This window comes from Octopus sinensis, linkage group LG23 (genome assembly GCF_006345805.1).
Source record: "Octopus sinensis linkage group LG23, ASM634580v1, whole genome shotgun sequence".
In the NCBI taxonomy this organism is placed as follows: domain Eukaryota; kingdom Metazoa; phylum Mollusca; class Cephalopoda; order Octopoda; family Octopodidae; genus Octopus; species Octopus sinensis.
The window spans coordinates 5,273,685-5,292,613 of record NC_043019.1 but is presented as its reverse complement, the minus strand read 5'-3'; the positions used below and the strand labels follow the sequence as shown (position 1 = coordinate 5,292,613).

Sequence of the window (18,929 nt, the reverse complement as noted above, 5' to 3'; positions counted from 1 at the left end):
GTCGACTGTACATATTGATTATATAAGTTCGTTTTGAATCTTCTTAATACTCATGTTGCTACCATCTGACCCACTATCGGCACCTGGTTATGTAGGGCTGTTTTCACTTTACTGACCTGGCAAATGCAACATTCTATTGACTACAGTGGCTGTGCTCTTCTATCCATCACATTGTGTCTCTGGCACTGCCATATATGTTAGTTCAGCGAACATACCTCACTTCTTATTCTATCAGAAATTTCTTACTCCATTTACTACCGGGGTGTGGGGTGGGGGGCTGTGCTCATTAACATTAGACACCTGTAATATTTGTAAAGCAATTATTTGCACTGCTTAGCTTTGTTTCATAGAAACATCAGCATTTGTTTTAGGATTTCCTGTAGCCCTTCACTTTACTTTCATCAATCTTCTCTTCACTGCCCTTTTATATGCACACTACACACACACATATATATATACATACACACACACACACATATATATATATATATATACATACATACATACATATACACATATATATATATATATATATGCATACATATACACATATATATATATACTTATATACATACATACATATATACTTATATATATATATGCATACATATACACATATATATATATATATATATATACACATATATATACATATATATATACACACACACATATATATATATACATATATACACACACACACATATATATACATACACACACATATATATACACACACACACACACACATATACATACATACATACATATATACATACATACATATGATGCATACAGTTATATGTATGTATGTGTGTTGTAAAATCGATAGAGCATCAGCCAAAATACTTTGTGATATTTGATTACATCCCTTTACCATCTGACATCCAATCCTGTTTGGATCAAGTATTTTCTTTCTTCCTTACCAGGTTGAAAGAACAAGGTATCAAAGCAAAGTTCCGGGGGTCAGTTTAATCCACTAGACCCTTTGAAAGTGTTGCCCCAGAATGGTCATACTGCACTGGTTTTTCCAAAAAAAAAAACAATTAAAAGGACTATATATATTTTACTGTAAAAATCTTTTGTTCATTCTCTGAAGTTTTTTCTTTTCGTTTTCATTGATTTTGCAGCTATCAAGATAACGATGATGGGTTGGTGAATGAGAAAGGATTGCTCTTGTATGTTGGGAAATTTGTGTTTGTTGTTATACGTCAAGTCAGCTGGCTTTGAGATGTTTTGGCATCAGTCATTTTGGTGTCACTGGTTCAACACTGATTATTTGATATCAAGCATTGTAATGTTTCTTCATACTCTATCTATCCCTCTCTCTCTTTCGGAGAGGCACTGAACAGCTATACGCACACATACACACACGGCAGTAACTTCCACCTACCGAATTCAATGACAAAGCTTCGGTCGACTCGGGGCTATAGCGGAAGACACCTACCCAAAGTGCCACTAAACCCGAAACCATGTAGTTCTCTATATATATGCATATAGAGAGCTATAGTTATATAGATAAACACATTTCCGTTTAGCGCTTATGCCCATGCTAGTAGGGTGCCAAGAGCACCATCCGAGCGTGATCGTTGCCAGAGCAGCCAACTGGCTTCCATACCCGTGGCATGTAAAATGCCACCATTCGAGCGTGATCGTTACCAACATCGCTTCACTGGCACCTGTGTCGGTGGCACGTGTAAAAAGATTCGAGCGAGGTCATTGCCAGTACCGCCTGAAATTATGTTAAAAACTGTCGTTCAAATCGAAAAGATCCAAATATTTCTAACAGCAAATCCTACATACAAGCTACTTTATGGTTTAAGGCCTCACAAGACTCCAAGGACAAAAGTTCTGAAACCTGTTACAAGGGGATATCTAGCCCACTTCTATGTTTACAATAACCGATTTATCTCCCTTTACCTTTAACAAACCACTGAGTGATTTGTCTTTGTTACAGCAATGATGGTTCATCTTTGCAGACTGTCGGCCACAGTTGGTAATACAACAGGTTATCTGCTATATTATACATTGCAGTATCGGATCTTTTCTGTTGGAACGGCAATTTTTAACATAATTTCTAGGTAGAATGTGTTTATAAAACATCTTTTTCTCTTGGCTTTATTGAGAAAATTCATTAGTTTGTAAGATATTTGTTGTTTTTTTCCTTCAATTTCTGCAATTTCAACCAATCAATGACGTCTATTGAGGTAAAAAAAAACATTCTGTGCCGTATGAATATGTCCCTCGTTTAAGAAACAGATTGGGTTTATTTACATTTGTGAAGAAAAAAAGATACCCTTCCCCCCACTCCTAACCCTAACCCTAAAAGAGATTGAAATGCAATAGATCGATACTAGGGTCATAATTATGGGTGACAATTTCATATGACACCGCTAGAAAAAACTGCCGTTCAAACCGAAAATATCCGCAGTATCCGACCCCATGTGAACGAGCCTATGTTGAATGAAAAAGTATTATATATGTCTATAAGTTGTAGAATTTTGTAAGATTTTCCTTGGTCAGAGATGTACCAGTATCTGTCTTCAAACCGCATGCGAATGTGTATGACTGTACAAAAAGGAAAAGACACGAGAAACGGTTGGATTGGACAAAACAACAGAACAGCTTAAAACGAATAAAATGAAAACGTAACTCAGAAAATACAGAAAACCCTGCAAAACTTGACAGAAAATAAGTCAGCATTATAAGGTGGCAAGCTGGCAGAAACGTTAGCACGCTGGGTGAAATGCTTATCAGTATTACGTTTGCCGTTATGTTCTGAGTTCATATTCCCCTGAGGTTGACTTTGCCTTTCATCCTTTCTGGGTCAATAAATTAAGTACCAGTTATGTACTGGGGTCGATGTAGTTGACTTAACCCCTTTGTCTGTTCTTGTTTGTCCCCTTTATGTTTAGCCCCTTGTGGGCAATCTATATATATAAATGGCAAAATGTCTATGTGTGTGTGCATGTCCTTTATACAAATCCATAATTTTTCAGTTAGAGGGCTCACACTTTCTATGGTCATTCAAAACCGTCCAAGGGTGGTCGTGCACATCTTTACATTTCACCAGTCACCCCGCAAAGCCATTAAAAATCAATAGAAGTGACTTTTTTGTGAATTCTCTCTCCAAAACCCAATCAAAATGCCTGAAACTTGATACGCCAATTGAATGCCAGCTAGCTGTATGTGGTTGATCGGAGATTTGGACAGTACTCACGTGTATGTGTGCATGCACGCAGCTGTATATGTGTGCACACATATACAGCCGGGTCATAGTGCTAGTAAAGAAATAAGAAAATAAGTCAGCATGGAAACCGACAATGGCTGGAAGTCTCTGGCGTAAAAGTGAAACAGAAGGTTTGATTTCAATTGCATAAGATCACTGTCTAACCACATAAGGGATTTCAACATAAGAAGTTAATTAATACCAATTGTGGCAAATATTTGGAATATGTCTCTGGTCTGGGAGTAACTCCCAACTTCCTCCCACCAAAATCAGAATCCTAAGAAAGGCTCAAGATCCATACTGTTGTCATTAAGTAATATCAGCTTGATATTACTATGTAATTTAACAAAGACAGTCTACAGATAGGACTGAGTGGGCAGCCACATCTATTAAGTGAAAGGGACCCACAATTGAATAAGGAAACTAATTGATACAGGTATGACATACCTATCCAGACTGACAAGGTGGTCAAAGTGAACTATTGCTAATATCATAAAGAAAGAGTAACTCTATATATTTTAATTTAGTGAAGGCACATGGCTCAGTGGTTTTCGTTTCTCTATTAGTAATTTTACTCACATATCTATGGACTCTTAAGGGATGATTGATACTATACTGATCACAGAGGGATGCAAAGTAGGTAGGTAGGTTTAGTTTCATAAGTAGACAGTATTTTAAGGGTAGGGAGTGTGTCAATATCAACCCCAGTACATGACACAGCATTCTATTGACCTTGGAGGAATGAAAAGCCAAATTGAACACAATGAAAGTCAAAAGACATATATCACGATGTATTTTGTCCAACACTTATTTCTTTATTACCCACAAGGGACTAAGCATAGAGGGGACAAATTCCACTACATCAGCTTTCAAAAACAAAAAGGACATGGTCCTAGATACACTGACAGGTTGGTCATTAGACCCTATTTTTGCTCATTGTTATAGGTGTTAATGGAGCTGTGAGCAGGGCTTGACAATCTCTCAGCCAGTAGAACTTCCAAGTTGTGACAAATAGAAAGAGAGAGAGCTGCACCAGCATTTGGCTAGCAATTATTTACAGCTGATTAGAGTGGAGCCATGTAAAATGAAATAGTTGCTCAAGGACACAACACTTCACCTACTCCAAGAATTGTACCACAAACCTTATCATGAGCTAAATACCTCTAACTACAATTATTTTTTTTTTATTTAGTTTCAGCTCACAAGCTGTGCCCATGCTGGGGCACTGCCATTTGGTGTTGCTACATGATTTTACTTCACGAATGCTTTTTAGCAATTGCCATTTGGTGCATGAGAGAGTTCGATGCAGCTGCCCTCATCTGCACCTCCTGCCGTGAAGTTGGTTCATCTGGGACACCTGACAGGAAGAGATCCAGTTTCATTTTAAAGACATCTGCATCCACCCCTTGCAGGTCTCTTAGGTTCTTCGGAAGGATATTGAAGAGCTGTGGGCCTCAGAAGCCCAGGCTATCACAGTATCTTGTCCTACATCTTGATGGCAAATTTGGAGTCCTTGGCCACAGACCTTCAAAAATCAAAACTTGATTATTTTAACTGCTTGACATCACTTTATTTTCTTCAAATTTTGATGAACATCTTTAAAACTATAAATTTTTGAACATGTGTTTATGCAGCTTATATGCAGGTCAAGCTGAAAAGTAACCCCTCGGCAAACAATATAGTTCACAAGACCTTTGAGCAAACGAAATGGAGAATGCTGTATCAAATTAGTATAAGTGACTTAGTTTCCATTTACCAAATCCACTCACAAGGATTTGGTTGGCCTGAGGATATATTCTTTTACTGGTTTCAGTCATTTGACTGCAGCCATGCTGGAGCACTGCCTTTAATCGAATGAATCGACCCAGGACTTATTCTTCATAAGTCTAGCACATATTCTTATTTCTTTATTACCCACAAGGGGCTAAACATAGAGGGGACAAACAAGGACAGCCAAATGATTAAGTCGATTGTATCAACCCCAGTGCACAACTGGTACTTAATTTATCGACCCCGAAAGGATGAAAGGCAAAGTCGACCTCAGTGGAATTTGAACTCAGAATGTAACGGCAGACGAAATACCGCTAGGAATTTCGCCTGGTGTGCTAACGTTTCTGCCAGCTCGCCGCCTTCAAGTCTAGTACATATTCCATCAATCTCACGGCACTTGCCCAAGGTACCAAGCAGTGAGACTGAACCTGGAACCATGTGATTGGGAAGCGAGTTTCTTACCACATACTCTGGCCTACAACTATTATTATTTGCAAACAACTTGCAGATACAAGTGCTGCTAGTCTAAAGCCCTATATACTGTACACTAACTAGTTTATAGGGCTCATCAAGAGAGAATGCATGCCATTTTGGGGTCTTCCTCTCAATGACATTTTTGCCCACTAGCCCCACTTGTTGAGTTGAAACCCCACTGGCTAGATCAACTGGTAACTTGGTTTCACTCAATATTCTTCTAACCATTGCTCATTGTCTCCTTTTAACTGACCCTGTTGTTGCTGTTGAGTGAAGCGGTCTTCGTCCCGGAGTGGGAGAAGTCCGAAACGTGGTCCTTTTGCTATTCGTAAGACCCGCAGAAGAGGAAGCAGGTCAACCCCCGACACCGAGAGCATCGATGGATGGATGAATACGCATCCAGGCTCAGCGGTTGCGTAGGAAGTTGGGGACAAGAAACAGGAAGAAAGAGTGAGAGAAAGTTGGAGTGAAAGAGTACAACAAGGGTCGCCACTACCCCCTGCCAGAGCCTCGTGGAGCTTTAGGTATTTTCGCTCAATAAACACACACAACACCCGGTCTGAGAATCGAAACTGTGATCCTCCGACCGCGAGTCCGCTGCCCTAACCATTGGGCCATTGCGCCTCCACTTGACACTGTTGTAGCATGGATATTGCAGATAAAAGTATTTGCTTTATGTTGAGTTAGGCCTAGCAGCAACTCTAGCCATTGCTCCTTACCGTTTCCAATGAATCCTCTGCACCCAAATTTAATTGGATAAAGTTCTACTTTCCAGCCTGTGTTTTTGTATTTCTTAAGACGTTCATAACAGTCAATCATTCAAGTCTGAGCAGCACTCTTACTATCTTCATGGCCAATTGTCATCTCAAACAGATTTATCACTTTCTTTACCTCACACAGTATGATAATATCTGGTTTCTTCATAACTGGAATGAAGAAGAATCCTTGACACCATAGTAAATCTACCTCTTTCCTGCTGCCCGGAACACACAAAAGTGATAAAGTCTCCGGCTGGTTTTCTCTCTTTGTATATAGCGTGGATTTTTGTCAGTGACCGGGTCACGGTCTTAAAGCGACGAAAATATTTTGACAAATTAAACTTAAATGTTGAAGTGAATCGTATATATACGTATATATATATATATATATATATATAACTTGAACTAACTAAATGAAAGGAAAGAAAAACAAAAGTTTTGAGATATAGAGATATGTGGCTGATAATAGGTTTTAGAGTTTTGCTGTGGGCATAAGGGTTGTAAATCACTTCCTAGTTTTGGCAGGGGAGGTTGAAATTTGATATTGTTGTGATGAGTGGTCAGTCTACACCTATCCATTACTACAGGTTTATAGCTTTAAGTTTATAGTGTGTGCGTGCATATACACACATGCGTACATACGTACATACATACTGCATGCATACATACATACATACGTACATATATATAACGAACTAACTGTTACTTTCTCAGATGCAGCACGGATTTTTGTCAGTGAGCAGGTCACGGTCTTAAAGCGATGAAAATATTTTGACAAATTAAACTTAAATGTTGAAGTGAATCGTATATATACGTATATATATATATATATATATATAACTTGAACTAACTAAATGAAAGGAAAGAAAAACAAAAGTTTTGAGATATAGAGATATGTGGCTGATAATAGGTTTTAGAGTTTTGCTGTGGGCATAAGGGTTGTAAATCACTTCCTAGTTTTGGCAGGGGAGGTTGAAATTTGATATTGTTGTGATGAGTGGTCAGTCTACACCTATCCATTACTACAGGTTTATAGCTTTAAGTTTATAGTGTGTGCGTGCATATACACACATGCGTACATACGTACATACATACTGCATGCATACATACATACATACGTACATATATATAACAAACTAATTGTTACTTTCTCAGATGCAGCACGGATTTTTGTCAGTGAGCAGGTCGCGGTCTTAAAGTGACGAAAATATTTTGACAAATTAAACTTAAATGTTGAAGTGAATCGAACGGCTTTTGTGTGTTTCTTAAATGGCTTATAAACACCTTCCATGCTGCAATTGTTTTCGTTTCAGCACACGATCTCAGATCAAATCACTTGCTATGCAGGTACATCTCCTATATATATATATAGTTAATCCAAACATGAAAGCACAACAACGCGAGGACGTAGAACAAGTATAGTGTTATTGGACGCTAAGGAAAGCAGGAGGGTTTAACGTTTCGAGCAGAGCTCTTCATCAGAAACATAGGAATAGGAAAGATCCAAAGAAGGGAAGACAGAGGAAAAAAAATTGCCAACGGTACACACGCGGTCACATTTTATATATATATATATATATATATTTAAAAATTAAGGGTAGAAATTGATATAAGTCAATTAAAACCAGTGGTCTAGCACATTAAAAAGAATTCGAAGATTAAAATATTTATATATACCAATTAAGGACTGAACACGAAAAGGTGGACAGTCAACATGCTAGATATAGACGTCAAATCGCCATTCTCCACAAGGATTATGTTCTCAAATAAAAATATTAGGTCGTGCTGAATTTTATTTTTATTTGAGAACATAATCCTTGTGGAGAATGGCGATTTGACGTCTATATCTAGCATGTTGACTGTCCACCTTTTCGTGTTCAGTCCTTAATTGGTATATATATATATATATACATAGATTGCTAGCCACTACGCATTCTTTATTTTCTCTCCTTGTTTTTTTCTATAGAAGAGCATAGGCTCGAAACATTAAAGACTTGTTCACTTCCTCAGCGTTATACTAATACATGTTTTTTGTCTATACCACTTGTCTTTGTCTTTTGTTTTTTTGTGAATTCTCCCCCCATATATATATATATATATATATAGCTAAAATTTACAGAAAAGCAAAAGATGAAGACAGGTGTATAAACAACAAATAGGTATTTATAGGTGCAGGAGTGGCTGTGTGGTAAGTAGCTTGCTAACTAACTACATGGTTCCGGGTTCAGTCCCACTGCGCGGCATCTTGGGCAAGTGTATTCTACTATAGCCCCGGGCCGACCAATGCCTTGTGAGTGGATTTGGTAGACGGAAAGAAGCCTGTCGTATATATGTATATATATATATGTGTGTGTGTTTGTGTTTGTCGCCCTAGCATTGCTTTACAACCGATGCTGGTGTGTTTACGTTCCCGTCACTTAGCGGTTCGGCAAAAGAGACCGATAGAATAAGTACTGGGCTTACAAAAGAATAAGTCCTGGGGTCGATTTGCTCAACTAAAGGCGGTGCTCCAGCATGGCCGCAGTCAAATGATTGAAACAACTAAAAGAGTAGGTGTATTAGTTTGATGATCAGGAAAGTGAGAAAGTCTTTTACATTTCAAGCCTACGCTCTTCATCAGAAAGTAACACGAAGAAATAAACAGAGAGAGAATGAAAAAAACTTGCTGATTTAGCGATCAGTCATGGTGACTGGTTGGGAAAAGGTAGTTGGGCAGGAGAGGTAAGAAGAAGGGGAGATAATAAAGTACTGATGATCCCAAAACAAAACTGCACGTGCATGTGAGAGAGTGTGTGTGTGTGTGTGTGGATGGGGGCTAGTGACTTTGACATGTGGATGTGTGCATGTGTAAGTGCATGCATTTGTAATGTGTGGGTGTGCAGATGTTGGTGTGGGTGCTGGGAAGTGGTCAGTGTTAGTTTGTGCAGAGTGGTGTAATGTGGTGTGTGGTGTAGGGATGTGAGTGTGGGTTGGGGCGGATGGAGAGGGTATCAACGAAGAGAGGTGGGTAGGAGTGAAGAGAGGAAGTAGGTGTCAGAGCAAGAGAGGAGAGGTGGGTAGGAGTAAAGAGAAGAAATAGGTGTCAGATGAAGAGAGGGGAGGAAGGGAATCAGATGAAGAGGGGAGAGGAGTTGAGTCCATGTGGTGCAAAAGGAGTAAAGAGAGAAGATTAATTCCTGTTCATGGCGAAGCCAGCAGTCCAGATGGCCCCTGTGCAAAGACAATCCAGACACAGATGGTTGTTATAATGAATGACTGGTAAAGCAGAAATGATGCAAGACTGGGGTGTCATTGCTGAGCCTAATGTCTCAGAGATGCTCTGTGAACCAGTCAGCCAAGCAGTGTCCTATTTGACCAATGTACAGAGAAGGGCAGAAAGAGCAGGAGATGCAGTAAATGATGTTGTTAGAAGTGCAGGTAAAGGAGTCAGTGATTTGATTAAAGAACATTATTAGCTGATTATAAAGAAGGCCATTTAAGATGATTATTACATAAGTTGTTATAAAATAGAAAATAACTTTGCATAGTTGTTTCTGTAGATCTTCAGTCCATTCTGTATAATAGTTAGAAGTTAGTTTCATCTCAGTGACTACTAGAAAAAGATGGAGTAAGAGGAATGTAGGTAGATAGAAAGGATAATAAATCTACTCTATGTTTATCAGCATGCTGAAAGAGTTCCTCTGTGACCATGAGGCAGGTCGATCCAAAGAAGGAGAATATGCAATTTATATATTAAATAAATAATTATATATATATATATATACTCTTTTACTTGTTTCAGTCATTTGACTGCGGCCATGCTGGAGCACCGCCTTTAGTCGAGCAAATCGACCCCGGGACTTATTCTTTGTAAGCCCAGTACTTATTCTATCGGTCTCTTTTGCCGAACCGCTAAGTGACGGGGACATAAACACACCAGCATCGGTTGCCAAGCAATGCTAGGGGGACAAACACAGACACTCAAATACACACATACATATATACGACAGTCTTCTTTCAATTTCCATCTACCAAATCCACTCACAAGGCATTGGTCGGCCCGGGGCTATAGCAGAAGACACTTGCCCAAGATGCCACACAGTGGGACTGAACCCGGAACCATGTGGTTGGTTAGCAAGCTACTTACCACACAGCCACTCCTGCGCCTATATATAAGGGAGAAAGTTGAAACAAGACTTATTTCACCTCAAATAATTGTTGTTGACAAAGATCTGGAGATATTGTATTCACCTCAACAGACGTCATTGATTGGTTGAAATTGCAGAAATGCAACAAATAGCTTACAAACTACAGAATTTTCTCAAGAAAGCCAAGAGAAAAAGATGTTTTATAAAGACATTCTACCAGTATACGAAGTTTAAAAGTGTTTAGTTACAAGGAACTTATTTTTAAAATCTGCCGGTCAAAGCGAAAATATCCGCTAAGCTATTTCAGATATTAATCTTGAAATTAGCTAATTCATAATTAATGTGGAGTCTTTTTGAAATATCTTCTCACTAGCCCGCTTTCAATTGCATGTATTTATGGAGTTTTTTTCAGTAGCTTCGTAATGCTTAAACATTAATTCTTGTTTTCAGTTTCTCCCTTAAAGTAATTATATATATATATATATATATAGAAACCCCCTCCCCACTGATAGATCTAAATAACAAAGTGAACTCAGTGATAAAAAATCTACAGATGGAGAAGGACATACTACCACCATGTTCTTAATGATGAAATTAACCTCTCTGTCTATATATCTACCCTCTTTGTAATGTTGGCAAATGAAATGAGTATAAAAATGTGCATTGTCTGTTTAATTAAAAAATTCTATTTGTGACTGAAGATTGCTCGACATTTTAAAACTGATGTAATACTTACAGTTTTTAATAAAATGAAGTAGCATGAAACAATTGTACTACCTTGGATATCCTTGTTGCTTATTTTGATTATATATATATTGTTTCTAAAAAACATAAATCCGAAAGAAGTACACTCTAAGATGTAGAGCAAGCAGTAGGGGAAGAAGGGGCAAAACGGATCCCCTATGGGAAAAGTTCAATATTTCCATCAAAAACGCACACATCTTATATGCATAGAGAATAGCCATTCACATGTTTCTGTATAGTATGAATAATAGGAAAAAAAATCTTACATAGATATGTGCAAAAGAAATTTTTATCAGACATGGTCCATTTTGCCCCAGCACCGGGGCAAAAGGGTCCAGGTTGGACCTTTTTGCTCCACAAGAATGTTTATTACATTTTGCCATATTCAAATACATATTTGTGTGCATATTATACTAGAATTACTCTTTTTACTCTTTTACTTGTTTGAGTTATTTGATTGCGGCCATGCTAGAGCACCGCCTTTAGTTGAGCAAACCGACCCCAGGACTTATTCTTTGTAAGCCCAGTACTTATTCTATCGGTCTCTTTTGCCAAACTGCTAAGTGACGGGGACGTAAACACACCAGCATCGGTTGTCAAGCAATGCTAGGGGGACAAACACAGACACATACATATATATATATATATATATATATATATATATATATACATATATATATATACATATATACGACAGGCTTCTTTCAGTTTCCGTCTACCAAATCCACTCACAAGGCATTGGTCGGCCCAGGGCTATAGCAGAAGACACTTGCCCAAGATGCCTATTTATAAAACAACTGAAAATGAGATAAATGAGAGTAAACTAGGATGATGAGAAATAATGCTGTTTCCTGATCTCAGTTTGCAAACACATCCAACCCCTGAAGGTTCATGGTTTTTGGGTTTTTTTTTCTAAAGACACAGAAGTAGTGCTCAATGTGACTGGTCAGTAAGGTAGCTGATTAGGGGATACATCATCATCATCATCGTTTAGCGTCCGCTTTCCATGCTAGCATGGGTTGGACGGTTCAACTGGGGTCTGGGAAGCCAGAAGGCTGCACCAGGCCCAGTTTGATCTGGCAATGTTTCTATGGCTGGATGCCATTCCTAACGCCAACCACTCCATGAGTGTAGTGGGTGCTTTTTACGTGCCAGATGGGGCTGGCAAATGGCCACGATTGGATGGTGCTTTTTATGTGCCACCGGCGCGGGGGCCAGGCGAGGCTGGCAACGGCCACGAACGGATGGTGCTTTTTACATGCCACTGGCACAGAAAGTTCATAAATGAATGTAACGTCAACCCCAGCACATTTTTCATGTACCCATTCCCTGCACAACTGGCATTCAACCCAATTTTCTGTCGGGGGGTTCTTGATAGTGTTTATCACAGAGAATGCATTGGAACTCCTTGTCATACTGCTTTGCTGCCAGGTGAAGAGAACTTCCTTGTAGGAAAGATTGCATGGGTTCCTGTAGGTTATCTGGAGTCCAAGAGCCTCTTCCAGTTTTACAAATGTAATTTAAATAAAATAATAACGAAATTATTGTATACAGTGTTCAGGTGCACCACAGCTTGTCAGAAAGTGCGTATAAAGTATATGCAGTAATGTACAAATGTCTGGAAAGCGAACAGTGTATGAGTCAGATACATGCTTGCGTGTGTATGGAAGGAAGAAAATCAGGTGTAGTGTTGGCGAATCTCAGGAAGCATGGAAGTTTTGAAGGATGCAGTGCTCCGACAACTAACAACTGATGCCGGCAGTCTGTTCCATGCTTCAGCAACTCTTAGCGTGAAAAAATGTTTCTGAAAGTCATGGGAGCTGTGCTGTTTTCTGACTTTGTAAATATGTCCACGGGTGTTAGACAGGTGGAGTTTGAAAAGGTGCTCAGAGTTATTGTTTGTAAGATGGTTGATAATTTTATGGGTGTCTGCCAAGTCAGCTGCCAGACGTTGGAGTTTCAATGTGTCCATGCCTAGGGAAGTAAGGCGTTCAGAATATGGCAAATGCCCGATGGAGGGTATTCTTTTGGTTGCACGTCGCTGAACAGCTTCCAGACGATTGATATCCTGGGCAAGATAGGGGTTCCAGACCGGTGATGCAAATTCCAGGTGAGGTCTTACCATAGCTATATAAAGCCGCAGATAGATAGCCGGAGAGCGGCTCACAAAGGATTTGGTGAGTGATACCAAGACACCCTCAGCCTTCTTGACAATTTCTCACCATCTGAAAATAATAAAGAAAATGGGATGCAGAAAGTGAGATAAAACTCATGCGCACTCACACCCACACAGACACCGGCGCTCATATCCCTGCACACATACATACTTGCATTTGCATACAAACATACTATGCACAGCACGCACATATGGGGTAAAACGGGACAGTGGACCGTTTTACCCCATTCAGGTTACAACAACAAAAAAGAAAATACCTGCTCTGCATTCAAACCTAAAGAAAATTCAAGGCTGTTGCTGCTTAAACATTGACATTTGAAATGTTTCAAAACATGATAGGCCATACTTACCTAAGGTGTTACTATTTATTTCATTAGCATGATATATTTGAAAGCAATACTTACATTGAAGACTTGAATTTCAGTATTTTCCTTCCTGTGTCATGAAAACTGCCGCCAAAATGAAACTTTTGGGGATGTGAAATCGAAGGGAAGTAACTATGAATTGGAAAGCGTCACGACGGTTAAGTCCCGTGTAGATGTCTAAAATGGGGCTGGTCCATTTTACCCCCAGTGGACCATCTTGCCCCGGTTTCCCCTTTATAGTAAAATTGGGGAAGGCCGGTACGGGATTACCTTAGGTTTCCTGTCCATTTTTAAGAGGTGATGGACCAACAGGTTTTTGGGATCTGACGATACGCCATAGCTAAAACCTTTGTGGGTGGGAAACCTAAGTTAATCCCATAAACCAGCCTTCCCCAATTTTGATATATATATATATTGGATCTTTTCGGTTTGAACGGCAGTTTTTCTAGTGGTATCATATGAAATTGTCACCCATAATTATGACCCTAGTATCGATCTATTGCATTTCAATCTGTTTTAGGGCTATGTAAATAAACCCAATCTGTTTCTTAAACGAGGGACACATTCATACGGCCCAGAATGTTTTTTTACCTCAATGGACGTCAGTGATTGGTTGAAATTGCAGAAAAAAACAACAACAAATATTTTACAAACCATAGAATTTTCTCAATAAAGCCAAGAGAAAAAGATGTTATATAAACACATTCAACCAGTATACGAAGTTTAAAAGTGTTTAGTTACGTGGAAATTATTTTAAAAAACTGCCGTTCAAACCGAAAAGATCCTATATATTTAATCCGCAGAAGTTACAGAGTGACTCAAAGGTCGAGAGTTTCGTGCGTTGGCGCTTATCACGAAACTCTCCGTCTTAGAGCCACTCTACTGCTGATTTTTAATATATATTAGTGATTTAGGTTCTGTATATTATATCATATATGTATCACATCCCTATGTGTTATAGAAGTAATTATTAAATTATCTAAATTTTCGATAAATAAATAGTTTAGGTTTGACTTTTGTGTTTGCATCATGAAACCTTATCTCTCCCTCTCTCTGTGGCTGTGTGGTAAGTAGCTTGCTTACCGACCGCATGGTTCCGGGTTCAGTCCCACTACGTGGCACCTTGGGCGAAGTGTCTTCTACTATAGCCTCGGGCCGACCAATGCCTTGTGAGTGGATTTGGCAGACGAAAACTGAAAGAAACCCAGCATATATATGTATATGTGCCTACCCCCCCCAATGCTGGTGTGTTTACGTCCCCGTCACTTAGCGGTTCGGCATAAGAGACCGATAGAATAAGTACTGGGCTTACAAAACAATAAGTCCCGGGGTCGAGTTGCTTGATTAAAGGTGGTGCTCCAGCATGGCCACAGTCAAACGACTGAAACAAGTAAAAGAGTAAAGAGTATATATATATATATATCTAAGGTGGCAGTGAAATTAAGTGTCTTTTGTTGAACAAAAGGGTTTTCTTTACAACACCCTGAGAATGAGGGTCAAAAATGTCGAAAGGTCCACAAAAACGTCAGGTCAAATACCTTGCTGTTGTATGACGTTACTGTCCTTTACGGGCTGAGTTCAAATCCTGTGGAGGTCAAGTTTGCCTTTATCCTCCCCGAGGGGAAATCGATAAAATATAAACCGGTCAAGAACTAAGGTCGATTTAATATTTCAGTGAAATATTCGGACTAGAATTTAAAAAAAAATGTTCGCCCTCACAACTGTTGTCTTTCATAATTTTGCTGCTGGTTAACACGCTGTACACCCCTCTCTGACAACTGATAATGGACTAATCCAGAAATAAGGCGGGAAGCTTTGAGGACAATGTTATTTATTTTCTTCTGATTAATTTCAGAAGTTGAAGAAAACTTCTCGTTTTTGTTATTGTTATTATTTGATTGTGTATATATATATATCGTATGTGTGCGAGTCTTTTTATTCTTGGTGGTGTGTTTCTGGAAACTTTTTTTCTTTTCTCCTTCATCGACCACTGATCCTTGCCTCCGACGTCTCCCTCTTAAACAGTCAGCTTTCTTCTGTGGGGGGCACCGAGCTGTTTCTTTAAAAACCACCACCACCTTCCACGATCTAAAACAAAACACCAGAATGCCTTCTAGGACTTCGTCAATCTCAAAGACTACAATATCTTCGCCAAAACTTAGGGAATCCAATAAAATGTAAGTCCGATTTTTGATTTATTTAATAAAAATCATATGTATTGAATATTAAAAGTTCGGTGCGATCTTCATTCAAAATTGCCGAACAAAAAACCCAAATTCTAGCGCTTAAAACCTCACAGAAAGACTAAAATGCACATGGATATAATTCCATACATACACATATACTGATTTTATACATATATAAGGTACTTGATACAAGTACCCATATATAATTCTTTGATACAGTCACATATGTCTGTTGCCTTTTATTTTATATCGTGTATATATTTTATAAATATACGTATATGCATCTAACGGATGTATATATTTATCTGTATACACACGTTAAAACTTAATTCACGGAATTCTAGTCCTGCTTTGCTCTCTTATAATTACCGAATGATAATTGGCGAAAGATCGCCAAAACTTTTAAGCTCAATTTACAAAGAATATTTGTGTGCATGGAAATGGACTGTATTCGGAGTCAATAGTATCTAACCCACACGTTTATATATCTATATATATTCCGCCGAGGTCGACTTAGCCTTTCATCCTTTCGGGGTCGATAAATTAAGTACCAGTTACGCACTGGGGTCGATGTAATCGACTTAATCCCTTTGTCTGTCCTTGTTTGTCCCCTCTGTGTTTAGCCCCTTGTGGGCAATAAAGAAACATATATATCTATATATGCACGCTACCAACATTCGTAAGAATAACGCGGGAAAAAGTAAACAACAACGGTGCTTAGAATCACTAAACTTGAGATTTCTAGGAAACAGAAGAAAAAAGTGGGAAACCATGGCGCAATTCCTTTCTCAATGGCATTAATAATAATAATATTAATAAATTAAACTATTTAAAATGAGAATCGAAACCGAATCTAGCTTTAAATGATCCAGCTTTCTGCTTAATCTCTTTAACTCCGAAGGCAGCCCTGCTTAATCTGACCTACGATTAAAAACATTTCTAGTATTTTATTTCTTTTCAGGTTTGTCTGGGTCCCTATTATAATATATATTTCTCTTTTAAGACAGTAGGGTGTGATTTAAGAGGGATCGAGTTGCTATTTCTAGCAGTTTCACCGACCTTGTAGAGGCTCCTTTTTTCAGAAAAGCGGAAATGGTACGAAAGTTGTAACATTATATGGACTAAAGCAACTAATTAACGTCCGTATAGAACACATAACACTTGTTAGTCTTTCTCGCTCTGCATAACACCACATCTTTATAAATAGGGTTTTATCTTAGGGAGATTATCTGAAATGGTAACTCAAATGATGGAAACGAACCTATATATATAGACAAAGTGCGGTGAATAAACTGTCGTCTAAATTACGCAAAAATGAAAATAACACTGGCATCTCAATTTAACATATATATTTAGTGTCCATATCTACATGGTATTTGAGTCAAGTACATCAAAATAAAAATCAAATGGAAATTGTAGTTGTGATACCCGTGTCGGTGGCACGTAAAAAACACCAGCCAAACGTGGCCGATGCCAGCGCCTCTTCGACTGGTGTCCGTGTCGGTGGCACGTAAAAAGCACCCACTACACTCACGGAGTGGTTGGCATTAGGAAGGGCATCCAGCTGTAGAAACACTGCCAGATCAGACTGGTGCCTGGTGCAGCCTCCTGGCTTCCCAAGCCCCGGTCGAACCGTCCAACCCGGGCTAGCATGGAGGGCGGACGTTAAATGATGATGATGATGGTGATTAGCCTTGAGTATTACATCCAGTTTTCTATTATTTCTTGAATGTCCTAGTTGATCCGTTCTGATAGAAACGTTAGTACACCGGGCAAAATGCTTTGCGGTATTTCGTCTGCCGTTACGTTCTGAGTTCAAATTCCGCCGGGGTCGATTTTGCCTTTCATCCTTTCGGGGTCGATAAATTAAGTACCAGTTACGCACTGGGGTTGATATAATCGACTTAATCTGTCTGTCTGTCCTTGTTTGTCCTCTGTGTTTAGCCCCGTGTGGGCAGTAAAGAAATAGGTATTTCGTCTGTCTTTATGTTCTGAGTTCAAATTCCACCGAGGTCAACTTTGGCTTTCATCCATTTGGGGTTGATAAAATAAGTACCAGTTGAGCACTGAGGGTCGATCTAGTCATCTTATCCTCTTCACTGAAATTGCTGGCCTTGTGCCAAAATTTGAAACCAATATTTGAATGTCTCCTCACTTGTTACTCTTCTTCAAGATGCCCATTGTGAAGGTCCATCATTCTGAAATCAAACTTCATCACTTCCTCCTTTTTCTTGAGTTACTTGACAGTTCTGTTCCCTAACTTGTCCTTCAGACACATCATATTCTACAGCTATAACAACCTTCCATATATCATCATCATCATCATCGTTTAACATCCGCCCTCCATGCTAGCATGGGTTGGACGGTTCGACCAGGGATCTGGGAAGCCAGGAGGCTGCACCAGGCTCCAGTCTGATCTGGCAGTGTTTCTACAGCTGGATGCCCTTCCTAATGCAATCATCATTTTTATATCCACTTTCCATGCTGCTGTGGGTTGGACAGGTCTTCACAATTCAAAGCATTTCTTATTGAGATTCTACGGCTGGGTACCCTTCCCCATCACCAACAACTTTATAGAGAGTTTGGGGTACCATGTGCAACTGTGCCAGACAGGTTGTCTTCAGCAATAAATAAATAAACCGTTACTTAGCGGTTCGGCAAAAGAGACCGAAAGAATAAGTCCCAGGGTCAAGTTGCTCGATTAAAGGCGGTGCTCCAGCATGGCCGCAGTCAAATGACTGAAACAAATAAAAGAGTAAAGAGTAAGAGTAAACACAAAAGTTTTTTTTTTTTCATATTTAAAACTTTAATTAACAGTTGAGACAAATTACATATGAAAAGTGTTTATTCTTTATTCAGCGACATATACCCCATCATATTCTATTGTCTGTTACTCATCATCATCATCATTGTTCGACCGTGGTCGAGACAATGGAATTTACCATGCTACGCCAGACTTCAATGTCCATCATAGCATTACAGAGGTCCTGTTGCTGGATGCCTGTATCCCTGGAGATTGCATCAGGGTAGGAGAGTGTGCGCCCTCTGGTATCACGAGTAGATGGCTTCCAGAGGAGAAGAGTAGAAATTACTTCTTTTT

The 18,929-nt window shown here is 39.1% G+C and overlaps 1 protein-coding gene across 1 annotated transcript in view; it reads left to right on the top strand.

Annotated features, from left to right (window-relative positions):
• Nucleotides 1-15,446: 15,446 nt before the first annotated feature.
• Nucleotides 15,447-18,929, top strand: part of LOC115223392 (DNA (cytosine-5)-methyltransferase 1-like) — an 88,746-nt gene continuing 85,263 nt past the window's right edge. Inside the window, exon 1 of the mRNA XM_029793905.2 lies at nucleotides 15,447-15,820. Coding sequence (XP_029649765.1) covers nucleotides 15,750-15,820 — 71 coding nt within the window. The 5' untranslated portion in view covers nucleotides 15,447-15,749. The remainder of the gene's footprint in view (nucleotides 15,821-18,929) is intronic.